At 36.7% G+C, this 21,902-nt stretch overlaps 1 protein-coding gene across 2 annotated transcripts in view; it reads right to left on the bottom strand.

Annotated features, from left to right (window-relative positions):
* The window catches only part of PARD3B (par-3 family cell polarity regulator beta), a 946,787-nt gene that overhangs the window by 315,185 nt on the left and 609,700 nt on the right, over nt 1-21,902 (bottom strand). For both annotated transcript variants that reach the window (XM_019726886.2, XM_074340795.1), the window contains one exon: nt 12,134-12,178. In XM_019726886.2, the coding sequence (XP_019582445.2) occupies nt 12,134-12,178 (45 nt within the window). The remainder of the gene's footprint in view (nt 1-12,133; nt 12,179-21,902) is intronic.

Below are 21,902 nucleotides of genomic sequence, written 5' to 3'. Positions count from 1 at the left end.
AGACCCTTTTCTCAAACTAAGATTCTCTGAGCTTTGCAAAAAAGCCTGATGATGGAAACTATCGAAATATGATGGAAACTTATAAAATTCAGTGTTTCCCAAACTTTAGCAATCTGTGTTACAACTTCATAAAATTGTCATGTTCACATATCATTTTTTTCACATCATTTTATGCTGTTATTTCCTTACCAATATTCTTCAAATCTCAGTTTAACATAAAATTTTAATAAAAATCATGTAGCACTACTATAAATTGAAAACCAGTATTTTTACTAGTACACATTAATATAGATAATTTTTAAAAATGAAAAGTGTTTGTTTATATACACTTAAAATAGTTCATGCACCACCAGATCTCTAACCTAAGCAACAGGAGAATTTTCTCTGAGGTCTGTCAGTATAGCATGCAAAAAGTCTCCATCACCAGTTTGACACCATTGTTTCTAAATATCTCTAACAACTCATGGATGGCATATCATGATATTTTACAAAACTATCTGCTTTTGCCCCCCACTCTGTTTTTGCAGTTGTAGTTTGCCTGGTTTATAAAGGCATGCATTTTTCTTTTTTTTTTTACTGATTGGTAAATAAAAGGTTTTTGTTCAAAAGCTAACTTTGAACAGCTTTGTTTTATTTTGAAGGGGTAGAATTCATAAGTTGTTTTGTGTGGTGTGTGGTTTCTAATTATCAATAGAGTGGGAATGAATTTGCATTTTTAGTAAGGAGAAGTAATCTAGGTTGCTTTAAGCTTTCTCTTTAATTTTTACATATTCATCATTAGTCCTATTATAAATCTGCTTTTATGGGACACAGTTGGGCATCATGAACATCTAAAAAAGAACCTTTTTATACATAGCATGATGTGGGTGCCTTACTGAATAAATCACAAAGACTAAGTTTCTGAGTCTAGGATACCAAAAATTGACAGGGGGTTTTAAAATTCCCTAAATACGTTTTTCATTGGCACTTCTTTCTAGCAATCCATAAATGAGGTATCTCATGGTTAATCCCCTTTCCATTTCCTCCTTCCAGAAATACTTTTGGGCCCCAAATAGGTTCATAGTATGACTCAGGGATTCAGCAGCTCATCTTCTTTCCAGAAACTATATCTTTTCCTGTGGTTCTTCTGTACATACTCTGTGCTGGTCCCTGTGCTAAATCCTCCCACTTGTATACCATTTCTATTAGTAGATTCTGCATGTGAAGTTTTACAATGTTTAAAAATGCTTTCATCTATAAAAATCCATACATTTTTCATTACCCAGCAGGTACATAAATACAGTCTCACTGTAAAATTCAAATATGATAGAAAAAGCAAAAGTCCCCCTGGACCTTTGACCTTGGCCTTCTTCTTTCTGTAAAGGTAACCACTGTTCCTTTTTCCACGTATCTGCATCTGTCTATAATCACGTGGTGTTTTCACAGTGTGTATTACTATTGCTGCTACACCTGTGAGCATCTCAGGGGCAGAATCTGTACCCTGGAACAGTGTCTGGCACATGGTAGGTGTTCAATAAATATGGGTTTAACAAAATAGTTATCATTGGTTCCTCCCCTTTTATGCAGGAGATAACAGAGTTCTTCCGCTGGTTTGAGGAAAAGGTGGACCTTGGGGTTATTAACGTGTAAGGGAGCCTGACTACTGATCAAAGGAGATTGGAAAACAGCTTAAGGGGAATTTTGGGGGGCTGACTGGCTCTGAAGCAGAGGTGGGAGCTTGGGCAAGAAAAGGTGAGATAAGTTAAAAAGTAGACAAAATGGAGCCTACCACCTGAAACTAATAAAAAACAAAACAAAACACAAATAAGTGGAAGGACAAACAAACAAACAAACAAAAAGCAAACAAAAAACCAGAGCCTAAAGATACCTGAAATTAAACAAAGCTGGATACCAGAAGAGATCCTTGCCTAAGGGAGCTGGGGAAGGTTTCTCAGGGAGGTAGGAATTCAAAGAAGAGTTGAGCTGGGACTCTGAGCTTGAAAGAGCAAGATACAGTGAGACAGCAAGGGGCAAATAGCTCTGAGATGGGAAACATGTGGCAGGAGGGTGATGGGGTAGGGTTGAGGGTGATGGTGGCAACAGACAAAGCTGGAAGGGCAGGTCATGACAAGGTGATGGAGGGCATAGTCTGACTTGTTAAAGATATTGAAATTTATCCTTGTGGATGGAGCCTAAATACAGGAATAAATGAGTTTTTTTAAGTAGGCAACACCTTTCTTGAAATACACATGTCTTTTAGTGCTTTCCTTCTCCTGCATCCCCCCCCCCAAACAGTATTCATTTATGAAACACACACATATACATAACATCTAACAAAGTAATACTGAAATTATCAAAGCAAATATATTCTAAAATATTTCTCACCATTAATTGGCAATAATATACCCTTATCAGATACTAAAAACATTTAGGCTTCGACATATTTTATAACATAAATGGGGTATCTATTATGTAAGAGCTCATCTTCAGGTTTCCCAGGTTGGATTCTAAACTTGTTCCAATATTCTGTGTTGGCTAATTTTTAGCTGAGAAAACTTTATAACGAAAACCCCTGCTGGAACGGGTAAATAGTCATTCAGTTAACACTGGCAACTCGATTTTCCACGGAAGTTTGAAATAAAAGGTCTTGTAAGCAGATAGCTTATAGTATCTCTGGGTCATTGGAATCAAGTGTCTCCATTTTTTTTTTCTCCACAATAAATTTACACACAAGATACCTTTCCTAGAAGAGTGATTTTAAATTCTAGGTCTGAATGTGAACCTTTCTAAAATAATTAGGAACTAAACAGCTTTCTAGCTCTTCCCAAGTTCTTACTCTTGATAAGGGCTGCAATTATTTAAAGCTAGTAGGTTAGAGTCTAGTGATTTTGTTGAAATAGTCTCATTGCAAAAAGTTTATTGAAGACATTCTGAAGCTAAATATAAAGAGGACAGAAATGATGCTTGTAGTGGAGGTTAATATTTACAGTTACTATGCTTTCAGGATCGTGATTTGTTTTGACCCATGAAACATTCAAATTCATACAATAATATTCTGACTGATGATGGCATTTTAGGTCAGTTTTAAGTCACTTGCTGTTTTCTGTGGCTCCTATTCTTTCTCTTCAGCTGCAGGGTGAATTCCAAGTTGGGTGCAGATAACTCAGCTTACAGAAAAGTTTTGATGTCAAATATTCACTTTCTATCATCAACCATCATGTAATCATTTAATAACATTTTTCATTGCAGATGTTCACTCTGGCATTGAGAAACACTAGTAGAATTGTCCATTCCAAACCACTGTTTTCCAAAAGTGCAAGACACATATTTCCCATGGCTGGCAAAGTTTGAGGGTCAGCCACCTTTGAAGAATTTGACATATACAGAAATGTGCTCTTCTCTTTATAAAATTATTTTTCACTTGTTCAAACAATTCAAAAAATGTTAGAAACTATGAATTTTCTAAATCAATGCGTACTTAAGCCTACTAAATTTTATTTCCGAAGAAAAATGGTCAAATTCTAAATAATGACAGAGGGAATAATGCAGAATTTTGATATTGAGAGTTTTGCAACATCAATATCAATATGGAAGGGTATAAGGAAAAAAATATGTACCAAAATATACCACATCAACAGATGTCCACTGAAGCTCAGAATGAAATAATTTGTCCTGTGCATTTATGTTTAGGGAAAATAGAAATAGAAGACTGTAATAGAAGTAAAAAGTATCATTAATAGCAACTATAAATAAATAAATAAATACAGAGTATGTTAGAAAGTCTGTAGTATAAACTTCAAACAAAATATGGACTTTTGGCCTCTAGGAAGGGTATTCAATTCTGGAGGGTTTTAATGGGAAAAGCATAAAGAAAAAATGACTAGGGCTGTGTCAAATTACTCTATCATTTTAATAGCCATGCTAATTTGGGAGAAATTTTGAAGTTTTAATGATAGTTTAGGCTATCAAATCAGGCAAAACTGGTAGCAACGATGTTTGAGTTTCCGAAAGCAAGAGGTTGTTGAAACAGAAGACAACAGATCTGAGCCTCAGTTCTGTCACTGACGAGCTGGGCCTTTGGTTGGGGGTGACTTCCTCTCTAGACCTCCATCTACTCTTTAAAATCAGTTGGTTGTACTAGAGATCTATAACACTCTATTTAGTCCTAACATTCTATAATTCCACCATAAATAAAGAATTGAAAATATAACTGCAAGAGATTAAAAAAAATTAGTTCAGGAAAAAACTCTAGCTCCTCTGGAACCCGATGCTTGAATGTAGTGTTTATGTGTGCATGTAGGTGTAAATGTATATTTTTATAGTTTTCCATCCAATTTTGCTTTGATTTAAATATAACCCAACTATTATCTATAGTGTTTCTTCTTTTTCTTTGCCAACCCTGTAATTCCATTATGTACAGACTTCAACATCATCAAGAAAACAGAGACCATTAACGTCTTTAATATTCCACCCCCTCTACCTACAAATTTATCTATACCACATGCATCCCGCCACTTTCCCTACAATCTTGGCCCATCCTCTTCAAGGCCAACTACTACAAAACTATGTACTCTTAATCCTATCCCTCTAACAATGTCCTCTTTCTTATTTCTTCCTTCTCTCCCAAATGTCTCTTTCCTCTCAGTCTATAAACATGGTTCAGTGTTTCTCACAAATAACAAACTAGAAAAATAAAAACAATTTCTCGTCTCTAGATACATCTTTCTTCTTTCTCTTAAAATTAAGCTTCTGGAAAGATCTACACTTGTTTTCACCTCCGATTCCTCCTCAAGCCACTTCATTTTGCTTCTGTTCTCCTGTCAACTGAAATTCACTCCAGGTGAAGTGATTACTAATGGACAGCTTTCAATTTCCAAACCTAATGAGAATTAGGTATCTTTTCAAATCTTCTGTAACCCTGGGATCATTTCCTCCTGAAACTCTTCATCTCCTCATTCTTCAGAAACAGGAGCCCTTTACAAGAAGTAATCCATCCGGATCACATTGAGTCTACACCAGCCCAAGCCTTTTCTCCATTCACGGAAGAGGGAGGGTGAATTTTCTTGGCAACTGCAGAGCAATCTGAACAAACTAAGCCCATCACTCCTGACATCCTCAGTAGTTCCCAAGATGTGAGACCCCTGGTCATCCATTCTTTCCTGTGCTGTCCACCTTACCTGACTCTGTCCATCTTCCTGTGTGACTCACTGCTTCACTTTCCCTCCATCCCAGACCCTTCCACCTTGCCTTCTCGAGTTCCCACTATCCTTCCATGGTTGATTAAATGCTATTTACTTTCAACCTCTTCTCTAAAAATCATCCTTCCTTTTAGCTTTAACTGAAATCCAGCTCTCCACTAAGACTTCTGCTTCTCCTGCAGCCCTCTCCTTTGAAGCTGTTCCTTCTCACACGTCAGCGTTGGGAGGGGGCTCAACCTTCTCCCTTATTTTCCTCCCCACTTTCAAGTACACCACTCCTCTACCCTCATAAAAAATCCCCACTCCTTCACAGCTCATGCCATCCTGCCACACTCCCCTCTACTACCTGTGTCTTCATGTCACTTAATAGATGAAGGCTCTGGCATGTAGTTTATGCATTTCCTCTCTACCTACCCCATTTCCATCTTATCATCCTCATTATTAAAAGTACGTGCCTCAGGGAACCATTGGTCCAAGGAAGATAAGAGACACACGCTGAAAACCTGGACCTAAAGTACAGGTTGGAGCTAATCTCAAACAAACACTTCTGAGATCAGCAAATCCCAGCTTTACTGAAGATACATGATCAAGAAATAAATCTTCACGGTTAGTTTTATTATACAGCATAGTTGTAACAATAGTTAACTGATAACACGGAGAATCAAATTGGATCTTCTTCCTTAGTCACCCACTAAGTTTAATTTAAAAAACAAAAGTCAAGGCTTTATTTCCTAAATATTTTTTATTTTTCTTTCCATTTCCATTGCTAATCCATTAAATTTATGCCTACATAATCTCTTATCTGGACCACTGATATGGTCTTTTAACTATTTTCCTTGCTTTTTTGGTTTGTTTTTTGGTCCCTTTAAGTCCCTACAACCACCAGAGTGATATTTATTAGACTATAAAACTGACCACTCCCCTTCTTTACTCTGTTTAGATTTTTTGAGCCTGTAGGATAAAATTCACATTCTTTCATTTGGTAAGTTCCCCATAATCTAATCGCTGCCTACTTGCTCAATAGGGTATCTTATCACTCTCCCCTTTCCTTTTCCTGACACAATGAATTGCATATAGTTCCTTGAACATACCAAGGTAAGATGTTTCATGTTTTCATAGCTTTCCACCGGCCTGAAATGTGTTAGCTCATTGACCTTTTCTATTTCTCAAACTTTTATTCATCTTTCAGACCTTGCTATGGAACTACTTCCTTTCTGACACATGATAGACAATCCCCAAACAGAATCAAGCAATATTTCTTCTGTAAGATTTCTGCACTGTACTCTTTAACATGAAGGTACCAAATGTTTAACTAGGCATGTATATATCGTTCTCCTCTACCACTTTATAAACATTTTTTTCTAAAGCAGAGGCCATGTCTTATGTCAATTTGTATCTCCAGCACTTTATATGGTACCTGTCACAGAGTGGAAATTTAATAAATATGTGTGGAATTGAAATAATTAATTTTGAATTTAATTTGTAAAAAAATGTAGTCTCTGTTTACTCTGAAATTCAGAGATGCACATATTTAAGTAGTGAAGAACTTTATCTCACTTCTAAAAAGACTAACACATTTTTTCTAATTCAATTTGATTTATTGTATTTTAGAGACCAGAGTATTCAGTATACCTTTTGCAACATAGGAAATACCAGAGTTGTGTCATAATCAAGTTTATACAGGAAGAATCCTAGACATATTACTTTTTTTTTTATAACTCCCTAAATCCTATGGAAATGTAAACAAAAGCTGGAACGTATGTGAAATGTATATATTTTTTCTGTCTAAACCTATATTTATCCAACATAACAGACAACAAAAACTTTCACAGTACCCAATAAAGATGTTTGTCCAAATAGATAACTGTGCAGTATTACCTTTACCAACTGATGAGGAAAGAAACAGAGTTCAAGTCCACTGACTTGAACTAACTCCACTAATGACAAGGTTTTACTTCCTCTCAACAACAACAATAAAAATATCATGAAAACAGCAATCCAATTAGAAGACTCAAATATGAAAAATGACCATGGTTGATAGTTCAAAATTTAAATGCATATTTAATTTAGATATTCTATGAACATATGGAATACTAAGACTCAACAAAATTTACGAAATGTCATTTGTTAAAGCATTGCTCATGCATTAAAGTGACTATCCAATCACCGTATGCTTTCAAGAGCTCTGCTCTTTTGCAATGACCCAGAGATTCTTCTGCCACATTTTAAACATTCTAGATTTGAAGTGTACATACAGTGCACTTAGAACAGAATGTAAGGTCTGCCAAGTTAGCAACTTGCATATTACACTCCTTGTGTTGCCATAAGGAAACACATCACATGCATATTTGTTATAATTTATACATAATACACACATATCACATGCATATTTTCTTTCTCCTATATCTCTTAAGTTGGTCCACACATTCATGTATACACACACACACATACACACATGCAGGAAAACAAAGGCAAGAATGACCAAATGTCCCTCTCCTGCTCACTGAATTACAGTAGTTTCCTAGAGAAATTATACTTCTCGTGTCCCTGGTTTGGTTGGCTGAGGTTACAAAAGGTAAATGATTTCTGAAATATCTTCATGTGTGTATCGTATCTTCCAACTAGGACTCCTATGTTCTTCTCAATTCCTGTGACTGTGAGGTGTTAGGCGCATGCTGGTGAAAAAGAAAATGTCCAAAGCATGGGCTCTACCATATAGTATCTGGGTTCATATCTTAACCCAACAGTTACCAGCTGAGAGAGCGAGTCCTTAAATGTCCCGAACTTGAGCTTCTTCATCAGTAAAATATTTAAAAATATCAACATACTTAGTGTCTCCAAGGTACCTTTATATAGAGATATCCCCCTGGGTTGTTAATGGGAACTTGCTCATTAATTGATAAACTTGTCTCAGAAAAGGTCTGGACTTCCTGCCAACCATTACTTCTACAGACTTGCCTGTTTTACAGCTCTATAGACAGGTGTTTGAGAATATAAGAAATTAAAGTAGAAATAGGAAAGCCTTTTAGTCCATTTTGCTAATTAATATGTCAGAGCTCATAAAGAAGAACTCATCGGCTTTCTTCAGTACTGCATCATCTTAAAGAGCTGGGTCAGCAAAGATCTCTGCAGACAGTCAGTACATATTAAAACAGCTCCAAGCAGTAAATCAAAACAACAAAAAAAATGAAGATACAGTAAAAAAAAAAAAAGTAAAATTTATAACTACTTTCTGTCTGAATGCTGAGGAGCATGACACTTTTGGTTTAGGTGTCAATTCAGTATGTGGGAAGGAAGGAAGGAAAGAAGGAAGGAAGGAAGGAAGGAAGGAGGGAGGGAGGGAAGGAAGGAAGGAAGGAAGGAAGGAGGGAGAGGGAAGGACAGAAAGAAGAAAGAACAGAGGGAGGCAAGGGAGGAACAGAAGGAAGGAGCAGAGAAGGGAGGAGAGAGGGAGGGAAGGAAAGAAAGAAGGCAGGGAGAAAGGAAGAAAGGTGGGAGGCAGGGAGAAAGGGTTTCTTTTCAGACAGTTTCTGAGTCTGTACAGCCCAAATTAAAGCATTTTCTTTTAAAAGCTATGTCACATTTTCTGTCATGTTCTCAGGATTCTAAAGCTCCCTTAGAATATTAATATAAATCTGTATTTATTGGTTTTATTGTTTAAAATACATATTTTCCTAAAGTATTTCCCCCCTGCATTGCTAAATTTTGAATTTTGTAAGAATTCAATTAATGTGACAGCTAGGAATAGAGGTGAAAGACATCTTACTCTTTTTTCAAGGCTCTCTGAAACTTATGATTTTTCTTAAAGGAACCACATGAAAGACAACATTTTGCTCTGAATTTCTATTGTTAGGTCTCACCATTCCACAGACATTAATATCTCTTATACATGGAGGAGGACCCTACATAACTATGAACAGGAAAATCATCCTGCCATCTTCCTTGCCAAGGTATGAGATGCAATGCACTGCCAGGGGAAGTCTCTGAGGCAGGTTGTTAGAGGAATCTCAAGAATACTGGATTGATTTCAGAAGGGGTGTGGGAACACTACATTTTGGGCCAAAAATGTTAGAAAGATGATCTTACCTGAGACTTTGATTTGATCTGAGCTCGGAGAAATAAACCATTTAAAGATTAAGCCAAGGAAAAGGTGCCAAAAATATTGTCACAAAGTTGGGAGGTACCCAAGCCAGACCAACAGATGGAACTTGGCACAAAGTGGCTCTCTACACACTAGCTGACTCAGAAGAAATTTTAACTTAGAGGAACTTATGAAAATGTTGAATATCATCCTGAATTAGAGGATGGATGATAGATTTAGGTCAGCATGTAGAATTAAATTTATCTTCCTAATGGTCTTGGATAGTATGAAAACTGTCCATATTTCTATAATTAAAAATAGACAGAAGGAGATACTCTTTTTTCTTAGTAAAAGATATATCTTTATTTTTCTTTTTTACCTACATATTCTGGAAAAAGGAATTGGGGAAGGGAAAAGTGAAACAAAAAGAAGTTGAATGATTCCTTTTGACATTAGAGACAAGTAGGGTCATGGAACATTATAGATTGCAACTCAGACACAGACTATAGCAGATTGAGACTATAGTTATATATTAGATGCCTTCTAAAAAGGATTTTGTAACTCAAAGGGTTTGCTAGAATTAAATGGACTCTTAATCCTCTTTCACCACCACCACCAAAGCTGAACGAGAAACTGCTCTACAAAAATGCAGAACGAACAGGCGGTTGCCTTTTATGTGAAGGATGAGTTCTTAAATATCATTATAATTTAGGATTAATTTTCCAAAAGAAATAAATATAAAACATGGGAGAGGGTATATTCTTGAATATATACATTTATAACCTTAGTAGCATATTTTTCTTGAAGGCTGCTTTGTATTTTTTCAGAACTATCTTTACTATTTTACAGAGTGCTCTTAATTTAACTCTAGAGTGCATTATTTCAGGTGATTGCTTAACCCTCTTCACTGTGTTTTATTGTGTGCCACTTTTGCTTCTAAATTAACAAGTTTCAGCTTGTTTTTCAGCATTTGCACTGGTTCCACAGACTGCCAATGAAAAACTCAACGATGTTGTGATAGGATATGAAAGTACTTAAAAATATAAGGATAGAGAGTATTTTAACGATAGTTGATTATAACCAAAAATCTTCTTTAAAACACATGATGTAATAAAACAGTATGGTGCATGTGATATAAAGACTGTTGGTACTATTTCTAGCAACAAGTTGAAATAAAGCCGCCATGTGGAACTTACAATTAACCCACCTGACAGCTTTAAAGTTATGTCATTTTTGAAACATTTTTTTTTTTTAAATTTGGAAGACATACTTTGTTTTGTACCTAGAGGAATTCTTTATTAATATTTTTAATATCACACTATATAAAACACGCTATTCAAATTTACTTAAAATATTACAGCAATATACTAAGGTAACAATGTTCTCATTTAAAAAGAGTGACAATAACTTTTAGTTATTGGCTAAGAGCAATTTGTTTGGAAATTAAGTAAGATTAGAATAAAATTTGATTTCTTGGAAAAAGCCAGAAAGTTTATCACTGGCTCCTTTTCAAAAACCAAATTGATAAACGTTCTTAAAAAACTGCTTCCACTTTTTACCTTGAAACCTCTCCCAGTACCTAAAAAGGCTGACATGTTCAAGGATTTGATGGGTAAGAGAACTAGCACAAGCAGTACCACGCATTTAAGACTATCCGTGGAGTTCCTTGGTCATGAGAACTTCCTTCTCAGACTCCTAAAAAATGTTTCCAGTAGTAGAGAATTTAATGGATGCGCACGATGGGGACGAGCAGCATGTGGCAATTTATCACTCTCACAGGAATCTTTTCTTTTACAGGGATATAACCTCTGAGACTTTTTCTTAGAGGAGCAAAAAAGAAGAAAAACAAAATATCTAAGAGTTGTGAACCAGCCCTTCCCTGCTGTTATCACTAGAGTAGCTGGAGAAAGAAGGAAAAAAAAATCGTAATCTTGCCCTGGAACATGATGGAAGTAATGAGGCATCACGGCCACTTACTGCTGAAAACATAATTGGCATATACACACAGGAGACCTCGCTTGGTGATGGGAAAGACTTCTTTGCTTCCGAAACAGAGGGATGTCAACAAATTATAATCCTTCTGCTGTTTGGAGTGGGACTGCTAAGAGCAAAAATGGATATTTTCCCCTAAAATAATGCACCCCTGGAGGAAAGGGATTACTGCAGTGTTTACTAGCCTAGTAGCTCTAAGTGTTTTCAGCTAATGTGAATAAATGATGAAGGAAGGGCAGATGATGAAGGAAGGACAAAGGAATAGCAAGCAGGCCACTTGACAATGAAGGAGAGCTTGGATTTTAGATCTGAAGGTATCTCACACATGATAAAGACCCAGGAGACACTCAGAGATCCTGTGAACTTCTAGAGAACCTCTGAGGAGCTCATTCATGAGTCTAAAGAAAGAAAATACAGTCATGTTGGGTACAATGTCTTTGATGACAGGCAAAAAGACTATTCTTTTTCAAGGAGAAAGAGATGACCTTTTATTTTTATTTTTTTTAAATTTTGGAACTTTTTGTCCAACCATTTTAATGTGAAAGTCATTATGGAAAAGAATTTTAAACTTCCTTAGGTTTTTTAAATAATTTTTTTGTTGTCCTAAGGGTTCAGCTGGCATACAGGTTTGTGATTTTTGGTTCATAATTATTTTGGGGGAAACCTTTATTCTTTCCTCTCAAACATTTTGAGTCAGCATATATTATGCCACTATACACACAGCCAAGCAATAATTCATCTTTGTGGGAGTCAGAGACATCTCATGTATTAATTAGCAAGCCTTTCAGTGCTAGTGGATGGAAATAGGTTCCAACTGCTATTCAAATACAGCCAATGATTTCCAGGAAGAAGAAGATAAAGTCGGTTTCAAGGAATTTCTTACCCGATTTGTGTCCAGTCAATGAATGGACTTTGCTTTCATCTGGCACTGAGAAGAAATAAAAGAGACAAGGATCAGCTTCCCTGTAAATCAGCCATTTTTGAACAATAAATTAATATAGATTCATAATAAATTAAATCCTTTACCGGCAAAGATTTGAGAAAACATTTCCCCCACAGCCTACCTGGGGCACTCATTTCTATTGGTAAATATTTTAAAGACTGCTATGAAGAAATATATATTTATTAGATTTCTTTAAATATAATTTCATGTTCTTCCAATTTTCAAAACTTTCAATTGGGTTATTATTTCTACATCTGCAAAAGGAAAAACCAAACTCATGGGCCTAAAGATGTGTAATATATAATAAAACTCTTAGAGCATAATAGCAATATATACATTCAGTATTCAAGGACTGAGCTTCTGTGTCTAGGAAGCATGTAGTAAAACGGAACAGATTTATAATCCCCCTGAAAAAAATTTAAAAGAGACAAAATAGAAAACAATGGCATTCAAGAGATTAAACATCAGGCAAGAGAGGCGAGTGACTCCTGAGAGATGGAAAACAAGTGAGATGAATCCGCAATTGCTCCAGCTCACTGTCTGGAGAGTTCCAGGCTGTGGTACAGGGAGAGGAACATAGGCGGAGCCCAGGGATATCCCAGCTTGAAGACATGCAGCTGACGTCCAGGGAAGCCAAGGCGGAAGGCGTTTGCGGGGCAGAGAATCAGGGGGAGACCTAGACAGAATTCTTTCTGAGATCTGCAGACCCCCTTGTGTATTTGGTTGAATACTGATGATCACGTGGTATGTGAGGAGACTCCCAAGGCCTGACAAAGTACCGCTCCAAAGTGGAAAGGAAACAGCATCCAAAGTTCATAGAGGGCTGGGAACGGTCACTATTCCCAAAAGCCAGAGTGAAAAGCTTCAAAATTCAGGGGCATCGGTTAAAATACAAAGAAGAACTTTGCTTTAGAAGTGGGGAAGAAAACAACAACTCTAGCTTAACCCTGATTAAGCTCTGATGAAATGGATAAATTTTTGAAAGACACAAATTATCAAAGCATATACAGGAAGAAATAATGTGAATAGCCCTATTGTTTGTTTGTTCATTAAATGAATTTATAGTTAAAACTTTCCTACGAAGGAAACTGTAGACCCAGATGGCTTCACTGGTTGATTCTACCAAACATTTAAGGAAGAAATAACACCAATCCCACAGAAATTCTTTCAGAAAATTCAGAGGGATGAATATTTCCCAACTCATTCTATGAGGCTGATATTACACTAATACTAATAATATCAGGCAAAAATATATGAAAGCTATGAACCAATATCTCTCATGAATGCAGGTGCGAGTTTTTAACCCTGAAGCATCTCTGCATGAATTATAACTTCACTATTCAAAACCGGCTGTTCATTACTCGCCATGCACCACTGTTTATGTTAGTCTATAAAATTCTGGTGGCTCAAGGATTGAAACAAGGTGAGGGGAACTTTGCTAACAAGAAGGACATCCTCCATTTCTCCTAACATTAGATTAGTGTCAGAGTTATATGCCCCTCCTTCCTTTGCCTACCACATTCAGTTATGTTTTATTGACCCGGTTACTATGTATAGATCTTCCCACTCCCACTTAGCCCTCCTTTCCTGAGCTATTTCTTTATTTTCTAGTAAAAGCACTACATGTCTCTAATTTTCCTGGTATAAACTACTGAAAAATCTTGAGGGTTTTTTTGGTACTTCAGTTGGAATCTGCAGTTTATACTTATTAGGCTCCACTTGTGGGCCAAATTCTGTCTTTCCTGAGTCTAAAACAACTTACAGTGGAATCCACAGTATAAATAGAAAAATATTGGAAAACAATTGTAATTAGAAAAAGATAATTGTCGCTAATTCTTATTGAGTAGTTATAATATGCAGGTTCTGTCCTATGTACTTTATATCTAATAATTCATTTAATTCTTACAATGATCTGTAAATACAGGTATTATTATCCTTAATTTATAGACAAAGAAACTGAGGCTTATCTCTTAAGTGGCAGATAGGATCCGGAACTTAAACATGGCACTCTTAACCATTCTACTATGATTGTGGTGAGTCCCAGGAGAGTTGTTATATTTTTTGAATCATCAGTAACATAAATTAAATACTTGACAAACACCTATTAGTTAGAAAGCTATTATACTGTATTTGAATACATGTTATTAACAGAAATCTTTCTGTGGTGACCAATATTGACAAGTGTCAGCTACAATTTTACTTAACATGTTTGGAAATCTACAGTTCTAATGGGTTCAAGCTAAAATATTAATTACCATTTTCACAGATGAGAAATCATGGGTCTGAGTTAAAATCCTGACTTGGAAATTTACTAGTTGTACGCAGTTTATTTTAACTTTCAGTGACTCAATTTCATCATATACAAAATGTGGATAATATTGTTTTCTCCATAGGTTTTCTGTGAAAATTACATGGAAGTTTACACAAAGTACTTAGAAAATCATATACTAAGTACTTAATATTAGCTATCGTCATCATTCTTAACGAGAAAAGCAGAAAAACATGATAGTAATGAGATAGATGTGGGTTGAATCCCAGCTTTCCCAAGCAAGTTACAAAACTCTTTTTAAATTTAGCTTTGCTACGTGCAAAAATAAATAAAACCACTACACAGGGAGCTGTGGGAACAACAACAACAACAAAAAATCATACAAAAACACTTAGCACAGTGCCAGCTACATATTTCTCAATAAATTAAAACTTTCGATAAGTGGAAACTGTGAGAGTGGTAAAGGTTGTGAATTTGATGATGGTGGTGGTCTCTATGATTTAACTTGCCTGGGATTATAAAGGAATAAAGGGATTGAAAATAATTAAGAGTGTGTCTTGCTTCAGGGAGGGCACTAGATATTTTTAATTGTTATCTCATGGATAATCCAACACCCACAGCAGGTTTCATCTCCCAGTTTATCTGGTTTGCAGTTCATATTGTAGTAGAAGAAAGGCAAAGGAAATATGTACTCAGATTATGTGGTTTTATTATGTAGTTATTCTGAAAAAGGGATTCATATACAAGTAAGGTTTTGTTTCTGTGTGTGTGTGTGTGTGTGTGTGTGTGTGTTTTGACAGACATAAGTTATCCCATTAAATCTAAGACGATTTAAATACTGCAAATTTCCCAACCATATTAGGTTAAACATGGTACTTTTTTTTTTTTAAACTTTTTGGCTGCATACTGTATTATTCTTAGTAGGCATATTTTTTATTTTAATTGACAATTCGAAGTTCTTTCGAACACTAGCAAACTATTTCAAAAAACAGTGCAGAAAATCTAAACGGGTGATAGGCATAAAAATTAGGGGTCTCTCTCCAAAATATTCACTGACATAGATGTCTATCTTTAGGGCAGAACATCCGTGAATACATGCAATAGAAAAGAGAGGGAACCGTAATGATTTAATTAATAGAATACATTTTATTTAAAAGGTTAAATTGGGAACAATCATCTTTTATGCACATGCTTAGTGCAGGGAAGCAATTTAAATAACAGTGGCAAATGAGAAAATGAGGTAAAATTATACACACCATCACCACTTTTTTTCGTAAATGACAAGTGTTATAATTAATACTCAACTTCCTTTATAACTCACAGTACCTTAGAGCTACTATAAAGTTATCCCTTGGGGTTGGAGTTTAAGTCTAGTCATTTCACTGCATAATATTTAGATAGCACAGCCATCAGAACGGTAGCAATATGATTAGGATAGGTGTGTCATTTCAAACAAAGACCTTATTTATAAGAGATTGAAAAATGAATGGGCAAGGTGTGGGAAAGGTCTCTCATTCCAAAATGGTAAGGCACCAAAGGGATCAAGTAAGAGAACGTTGATGGAGCAGAGCCAGTTAGTTGTTCTAGTTCTGATGGCAGATTTTTTTTCTTTTTTTTCCTTTTTAAACTTCCAGAGCCTATTATATATTCCCTTTCTTATCCTTCAGTTTCACCCAAGTGCTGGTACTACTGGCTCTTGGTTACCTTAAAGGGACATTACAGTATTTGAGGAGATACCAGTGAAATGTTAAGTCCGTCTGAAGATGAAATTCATAGATATTTTTATTGTAACTTAAATAACTTACAGGGCACTGTGGATGTTGCCCCTCTTGAGACTTCTCTGGATTTATTTGGATAAGGGGATTTATATACTAACTCATGTTTCCTGGTGTGCAACTCAAGATCGATGGACACAACTTGATTTAATTAGTATAAGGAACTCCATAAGGAGGACACTCTTTGGTTTGGATGTTTGTTAACTTCATGGTCTGTCCACTGATTCAGGAAGACTTGCTCAAGTAACACAGCAGCCTCACCACCTATGTTGCTACTTATCTTGGTTGTAGACCTTTGAGCTAATTCGAACTGCTCAACATTTTTTTAAAAAGCATGGATACAACACATACTGTCTTTTAATTTCAACAAGGTTCATTTTAAGGAAGAGAAACCATAAATAAAGAAAATATGGGGGGGGATCTGTGAAAAAGATGGCACTCTGAGAACTTATTAGTGGCAGACATTAAAGTGCACATAATACTTAAACATATTGGCTTCCCAGTAGGGTACATTTGTATTAATATAGTGATCACTTCAAGTGTTTTATTCTTTTGTCAAGCCTTCTTATACATTTCAAATGCATTCTCACTGGGGGAAAATAATCCCCTTGCTTACTGGTAGCATTTGATACGCATTTGATAGCGTAAGTGACTATTAGGGATTGCACTTGCTTAATAAAAATTTGCAGAACAGTGACAGATTCGGCGAGTTAATGGGCCCCATATGCTCTTCTGATGCTGACAGAAGATGGTGTATTGCTAGATGCACAAATCTCTTCAGATAAAGATTGCCATCAGCTACAGATACTCTTATTGAGAATGCCAATCCTATGTCACTGATGGGAAACATGCAAATGTGTTCAGATTCCCACTACTTCATATTGAGATACTTGGATGCAAAGCAGCACTCTAAAATATGATACAATGTTTGCCTTTTACATGGACAGGTCTATTTCATCTAATTTTTTATTTCCATATCTTTGACATAATAGAGACTGCAGTTTTGAAGGTGATGTTTGGCACAACAAAAATCTATCTTCTAATGAGACCATAAACATTTCTGTTTGAATACTTTGCTAGGAAACTAAATATCAAGTAATCCCTTAATGGTTAATAAACTTGTTTCTGAGAGTTGTTTCTTCAGAACTTCAAAAAAAATAAAAATAAAATAAAAATGATGTAGTTGCCAATATTAAGAATCTATTTTCTTCTCTTTTAGCAGATCAATTTCTGTGTCCTTGATTAATTTCCAGAATTTCTAAGGAAGGAAAACTTGTTTCAAGTTGTAAATTAAGTTCTCTCCTCAGCAACCATGAACTATTACTGCATTAATTTATAGTGTTTTCTATGTCAATGACTATTCGGTTTACTGTTTCTCTTTGGGGAGACTTTCTGAGTATCAGCACTATGAATTTTTATGTGTTGAAAAATTCTTCCATCTCTTGAAAACAAAAAAACAAGGCTTTTTCTGAAAAAGGGGTTAGAGAATTAGTACAAGAAAATGATGCAAATTTTTATCTTGCCATCTCTCTTAGCAAGCTTCCTCCAAAGCATTATTCTCCTCCCGGGCTGTGTTGCTGCTCTGACAGTAAGCTAATCAGAACTCAGCAGCTGAAAGTTTTCTTTTATAATTGTAGTGCGTCTCCCAGCCAGGGTGCCACAGGACAAAACTCAGGGCTGCTCCCTCATGGTTATCCAACCATTCCTACGTTCACAACTTTTCAGCGATCTCTTTCAAATTCCCTTTTTACATGACTCTTTGGAGCGTTTAAATCTAAAGTTAGGAAAAGCCAAAACTTTTCATATGTTCTTATACTATTGTCTTTATCTCAGTAAAGAGTACTGAGAAAATGAAATCATTCCTTTATACATTCATTAATTCATTTGTTTTGGCTCCATTCAATAAACATTGTCTTTCTCAAAAGAATCAGATAGTGTGTGAGGTCTGGGTATTGCTTCCTGGATCCTTTCGGAAGTGATTTTCCTAGCCTGGGTAGTTTCCTATCCTGTGTGCTCTGATCAGTACTCTGTAATACTCAAGAGACATTCTTTAGGAATTTCTGGAGTTCACTCTCTATGCAGATTTCTCTTCTCTGATACTCTAACCACCTTGCTTTTCCCTGGAATCACAGTTCCATCTCTTCAACTCAGGTAGTGGAAAATGTGATAGGAACATTATAACAAGTTTCATGATATGGTATTATTTAATTTCTCCGGAATACGTTGCAAAATAATTACACATTTTAATACAGTGACACATCTTTGTTGTTATAACCACAGCTTCCTAAACCACAGAAATAATGGTCCTCAGACTCATTGAGTAACTATTACCCGAAGTGTAACAGGGGAACACTGACCTAAGAATGTGATAAGTGACTGAGCACAATATTCTTTGAATGTCTTGTTACTTTCTTCTGTCCTACATAAGAATATCATGAAATCAATGCTGAAAATAGGCAACGTTTTTTTACTTTTTTTTTTTTTTTTTAAATGTTAGCATATAGTACCACATAGAGATTGCAGTTGAGCTGGTAAACTGAAAGGGAGCCATGGCTAGCTCAGGGCTAGCCCCTGTCCTGACAGTACACATGCTATCTTCAGGAGCAATGGCCACAAGTCTTCCTTCCAAGAGTCCTCATAACTGAACCCAAGGCTTTTCCTATGCTGAGGCTGAATTTGGCAATTGCTTTCAACTTGCTCTTGACTTCGCTCCATCTCCCTAACTCTACCATGCACCTCATCTACTCTACCCAGATTAACCATGCTAAACATCACCATCATCATCCTTCTAACCCATCCAAATTCACGAAATTCAACTGCTGAGAAAGTAACAGTTTCCTTAGCCTTACGCTCAGGTTTCAACCCCTTTTACCCTTCTCATTATAGTTTCCTCTATTGACTTTTTACTGAAGTCATATGGAGCGCTTTCTGGTTTCTTCCCAGTTGCCTTTATCCTTAGTTAGAAATGCCTCAAACCTCATGTGTATAAATATTCTTACTCCCCCTGGGCCCAGCTCCCCACTGTAACCTCTTCTTCATAGAACATTCTCTTCATCTCTCTCTCAGAACACTTCAGCTTTCCCTCCAAGCAAATGTACCACTTTCTACTCTGTATTATGTTGATTTGTGTGCAACATCAACGAAGGCAAAGATAGTATTTTATTCATCTTTATGTGGCAAACAGTTACAGATTACAAAGGTCCTCAAAGATTAGTTGTATAGAGTCTTTTTTTTTTTTTTTTATGACAGGGAAGAGAATACTTGTGTGAGATACCTCCCAGGAGACTTCTTTCTCTAAATTCTTGGGATCTACCAGGGTTGGACTATTTCTACTACTGTGAATACACCCAGGTATCCTAGATCCTTGATAAATACTTCTGTTATTAGAAAGAAATTGATAGTGATTAAACCATAGGGGGAAAAGGGGGGCACAGGTTATCCTGTATGTCACACAACAAACAACCATTATTTACTTTTAGCCAATGAAACAACGCACCCCTAAATTCCACTATTTATAATGTATATTTCCACAGAGTGATTCTGTCTTGAACAGGGAAAAGGAGGAAGGAAACTAAGACTTGTTGCCAGCTTATATGTGTCAGAAACGGTGCTAAGCGTTTTAACAGATGTCATCTTGTTTAATCCTTACAAAGGCTCTGCGAGTTGGGCGTTCCTATCTTCACTTTATGAAGGAGGTAACTGAGGCTCAGTGGGGTTATAGCATAAAGTCAGCAAGTGGGACAGCTGGGATATGAAGGGTTCCTGATCTCAAAGCACAAATTCCTTCTATGATGTGAGTCTGAGAGGAAAGATTCTGCTAATGGCTTTACCATCAAGAAATATATATCTCACTAGTCATCATGACCTACTAAATGTAGAATTTCCTAACAAACTACGTGAAAGAGCATATGATGTCTCTTAAAAATGGTTCTTGATACTCTCAGAAGTAAGTCATAACTTGTTTTGAGCCTCCTATACCTGGAAATTGTGACCAAAGAGAGGAATGGACTATTGTTCAGATGACATCAGAGCAGTGGAAAAGGGAAAAGACAGCATTAGTTTTTTTTGGCAGCCAAACTGCACTATTGTTGGCTCATCGAGTGTACAGTCAACTAAAATCCTGAAGTCCTTTGAAATTAACTCCTGTTAAGCCAGCGCTTTATCCACCAACATCTGTGGAGAGCCAATGGGTGCCAAGCATCATGGTAGGTACCAGGACTGTGGAAGAGAACAAGACAGCCTTGAGCCCTGTACCAGAAGCATCCTTAATCACACAACTAATCACAAACAATATGAGGAGTGTGAGCAATCCTTCCCAAACAAAGCTTCTTTCAGTTTTCACCTTGACAGATGTAATAACCCCTGACTGAACTTTGGGATTCTGTACTTACTCCCCATAGTCTATTTTCAACACAGAAGTTAGTATAATCCCTTGAAGACAAAAATTTTAATCATGAAAGTGCCTTGCTCAAAGCCTCCTCATAGCATCCAATCACATTGAGAAGAAAATCTGAAAACTTACTATGGCCTCCAAGCCCATCCGCACAGCTTGTTCCAATCTTGTTCTGCACAGCTCTCCCCTGGCTCAGCATCCTTCCTTTACCCATCTGCCCTCACTGCAGTTCCCCAAACACCCCAAGCGTGTTCCTCCTCAGGGTTTTACGACATATTCCTTCCCCTGACTGCGGTGCTATTCTCCCAGACAGCCACAGCGCTCAATGCCCCCGTTTCACATCTCCACAGCCATCACATCCCCAGAGAGGTCTTCTCAGGCCACTTTACCTAAGATAGGGACTTCCAACCCTGACTACCTGTCATTGTCTCCTCATCCTGCTTCATCTTTCTATGAAGCTCATCACTGCCTGCCATCTTCCTCACTAGAACATAGGCTCCATGTGGACATGGGCTTTGTTCTATTCACCAATTTGTTCCCAGGGTCCAGACTAGTGCCTGGTATACAGTAGGTACTCAATAACTATTTGTTGAATGAAAGAAGGGATGATCAGAAAACCTTTAAGATAGGTAATGAACACTAAACCTTCTTTGTGGATTGTCTTCCTGATGTCTTTGAGACCTGGAGCCATGCAGGGAAGCGTGAAGATAGTGTTTGGATACAGGAAGCATGAAAGCCCCAGAACAGTCGCACACCTGGAACCCAAAGGTCTTCTGTAGAGCTGGAGCGCTCAGCATGAGAGGGAAACTGGTGAGAGACTGAAGGAGAAAAGAAGGGGCCATAGGAAGATCTCAAAAACCACATAATGAGTTTTGTCTTTATCCTGAGGGCAATAGAACTCTGTTAAGGGATTTTCAGCAAGAAAGTGACACGATCGGATTTGTGTTTTAAAAACATCACCCAGACTGCAGCATGGTAAATGAATTGGATAGGAGTAAGAGAGGAAGGAGACACTTGCCTCTTTTTTTGAATCCACGTACAGGAATTTACATTTATCCCTGTTAAATTTAATCTCCTGAATTGCAGCTCATCAGTTCTCCCTGTTCAGATCTTTTTGAATCCTGATTCTGTCATACAATACATTAGATAACCCACCAAACTGTGGGTCGCCTACATATTTGACAAGTAAGCCTGCTATATCCAAGTCACATGGAGAGCTTACATTCCTGAACACCTTCCTGCTCTCTCCATGGCACTTGTACATGTGCTTGT

The sequence above is a fragment of the Rhinolophus sinicus genome, linkage group LG01, assembly GCF_036562045.2.
Source record: "Rhinolophus sinicus isolate RSC01 linkage group LG01, ASM3656204v1, whole genome shotgun sequence".
Lineage (NCBI taxonomy): Eukaryota > Metazoa > Chordata > Mammalia > Chiroptera > Rhinolophidae > Rhinolophus > Rhinolophus sinicus.
This window is presented reverse-complemented; position numbering and strand designations above follow the sequence as displayed.